Source organism: Carassius gibelio, chromosome A10 (assembly GCF_023724105.1).
Source record: "Carassius gibelio isolate Cgi1373 ecotype wild population from Czech Republic chromosome A10, carGib1.2-hapl.c, whole genome shotgun sequence".
NCBI classification, from domain to species: domain Eukaryota; kingdom Metazoa; phylum Chordata; class Actinopteri; order Cypriniformes; family Cyprinidae; genus Carassius; species Carassius gibelio.
The window spans coordinates 2,501-5,000 of NC_068380.1; the positions used below are offsets into that span (position 1 = coordinate 2,501).

A 2,500-nucleotide genomic window follows, 5' to 3' on the forward strand; every position below is an offset into this window, starting at 1 on the left:
AAAGTACTGTTACTTTGAGTAAAACGTGTTTATTCTCATGATAATACGGTCACACTGAAACAACAAGATCTCACTAGTTAACATCCGTTAACTAACATTAACATTTAACTTCATGAATTCATCTTTGTTAACATTCGTTTGTGAAGGCATTAGATTATATACAAGTATACATCTTGTTATTAATGATGTAACTATTACTAAATGTTAAGATTAACATTAACTGAGACTGATAATTGCTTGGAAGTCATGTTAGTTAGTAACTGATGTTAACAAATAAAAGGTTATTGTGAAGTGTGATCTTTACGGTCTCATCTGAGCTTGATTTATTTTGTCCTGCTGTGTTCTGTGGTGAAATATGAGCCGGAGAGGTTTGTGAGCTTCATCTGCTCGAGGACGGTTCACGTGCGTTCAGGTCAGTCAGACGCGTTTCAGACAGTGAGCCATCAGTCTGGTTTAGTGTCAGATCAGTCATGCTCCATGCACACCCGAGTTAAACCACAGCCCCACACACACACACACACACACGTACCCCTCGTAGGCGTGACTGGGCTCCCGTCGTCTGATGATCAGGTAGGTGACCACAGCGATGATGATGATGCCGATCACGGCTCCGATCACCCCCCCCACGATCACTGCTGTGCTGGTCTGAGGAAGAGCCTCTGAACACACACACACACACACATTCACTGTGAGAACACTGCAGCTCATGATCTGGTTTGTGTAAATTGAAAGTGAAACCAAGATGTAGCCCATCATATGGCTATTAAACAGCAGGTGCCGTCCGCTCACCTTTCATGACCACCCTGACTTTAATGAAGGACATCTGTCCGGAGATGTCCGGAGGATTCTTCACGTCGCAGCTGAACGTCCCGTTGTCCTTGAACTGCATCTGGATCACACGGATCGACACGTCCTTCTTGTTCATGTCTCCGGCCCACTCCACACGAGACTTAAACTGCGGCATCGTGCCCGGAAATGACTTCCCAGTGGAGTAATAGAAGAACTGCAGAAGACGAACATACGTGTTGATCACATGCTGACTGATAGAACACATGAACAACACGTGAACAGCTCTTACTGAAGTGGACGCTCCGGTCTCTCCCTCCGGAAGGAAAGACCACGTCACTGACGCTGAACTACTGATCACTTCTCTAGACTTGAAGCTGCAGGACAGAGTGACTGTGGTCCCGTTCTCCACCAACACCTCGTCTGGAGTGAACACGTCTATCGCTGACACGCCACACACACCTGAAACACAGGAACACGTCAGACACACACACACACGCCTGAAACACAGGAACACATCAGACACACACACACACGCCTGAAACACAGGAACACGTCAGACACAGAATCACAGAACATAGACATGTACAGATCTCCATCAATGGACAAAACACTGTGCAGCTCTAATCCTGGTTATACAGTATAAGATGGTACTGAATGATTACCACAGTAAAACAGCCTTGGTTTCTTCAATCAATCCCATAGTATTACCATGGTACTCTACTTAAGTCACTTTTTCTCTTTAGATAAAGGCCACTATGTAAAACAGATAATGTAGATATGTAGAGTCTTTATTGTTCATCTCTCATGTTCGCTAAAGGCTGATCATTTAGGTTTAATTAAATGTATAATTAAACATTAATAATAACAGGAGTACATGATTAAATACATAAAAGAAAATAGCATACGTTGTTATTTGATCATAGGTGTGTAAATATGAGGGAGGCTAATGCTAACAGAACAATACGAGCTAAACTTCCTGATTGGAGAAACAAATTAAACACTCGCACACTGTATTTATTAACTTCACCTGCTTCAGAACATGAAATGAATATAACACAAGAGCTGTTCTTTTTTAGTTTCAGCTCGTTATTATGAAACTAGCAGATAGATTATAAGGTGAACTGGAGCTAGCAGGTTAGCATGGTTAGCTCCGCTAACGCTCACAGATGAGATCAAAACGCCTCATAAAAATACAAATAGAACTTACCAACGAAAACAAACACCGCGGAGACACACAATACAACATTATTGTGTGTGAAAATCGGAAGCCTTATTTCCATCCTTTAGATTTCATGAAATATCGTCTTAGTTCCGGAGCCTCGGCGTTTATTTACTAGCGATGTCCGGTTCGCGCGAACGAATCGTTGATGGAATCGGTTCACCAAAATTGGACTGAATCGTTCAAAACCAGGGGGCAAGGAACTCGACCGGAAGTTGAAGTGGGGGGGGGGGCTGCCATCTTTTAGCAGAACTTCACTTGCGTTAGCATTCCCATTGACTCCCATTCATTTTGGCGTCACCTTGACAGCGAATAACTTTACATCTGAGGCGTTTAAAGACTCCGTTTGTCCATTATTTATTTCTAAAGATACACGACAATGTATAAAAGGGCTCCATTACCTTCTATGTTACATTATGGCCCCGTATAAACAGTTTTTGTAAAAAATAGGCTAACGATTGCGTCATAACCACTCGGCTCTCTGTCGCATTA

General features: G+C 42.7%; 1 protein-coding gene across 1 annotated transcript in view; it reads right to left on the reverse strand.

Moving 5' to 3' along the window:
• Nucleotides 1-2,164, reverse strand: part of LOC128020683 (myelin protein zero-like protein 1) — a 3,422-nt gene extending 1,258 nt beyond the window's left edge. Inside the window, exons 1-4 of the mRNA XM_052607285.1 lie at nucleotides 1,997-2,164; nucleotides 1,079-1,248; nucleotides 790-1,003; nucleotides 530-659 (exon numbers count right to left, since the gene is read on the reverse strand). Coding sequence (XP_052463245.1) covers nucleotides 530-659; nucleotides 790-1,003; nucleotides 1,079-1,248; nucleotides 1,997-2,069 — 587 coding nt within the window. The 5' untranslated portion in view covers nucleotides 2,070-2,164. The remainder of the gene's footprint in view (nucleotides 1-529; nucleotides 660-789; nucleotides 1,004-1,078; nucleotides 1,249-1,996) is intronic.
• Nucleotides 2,165-2,500: the final 336 nt, after the last annotated feature.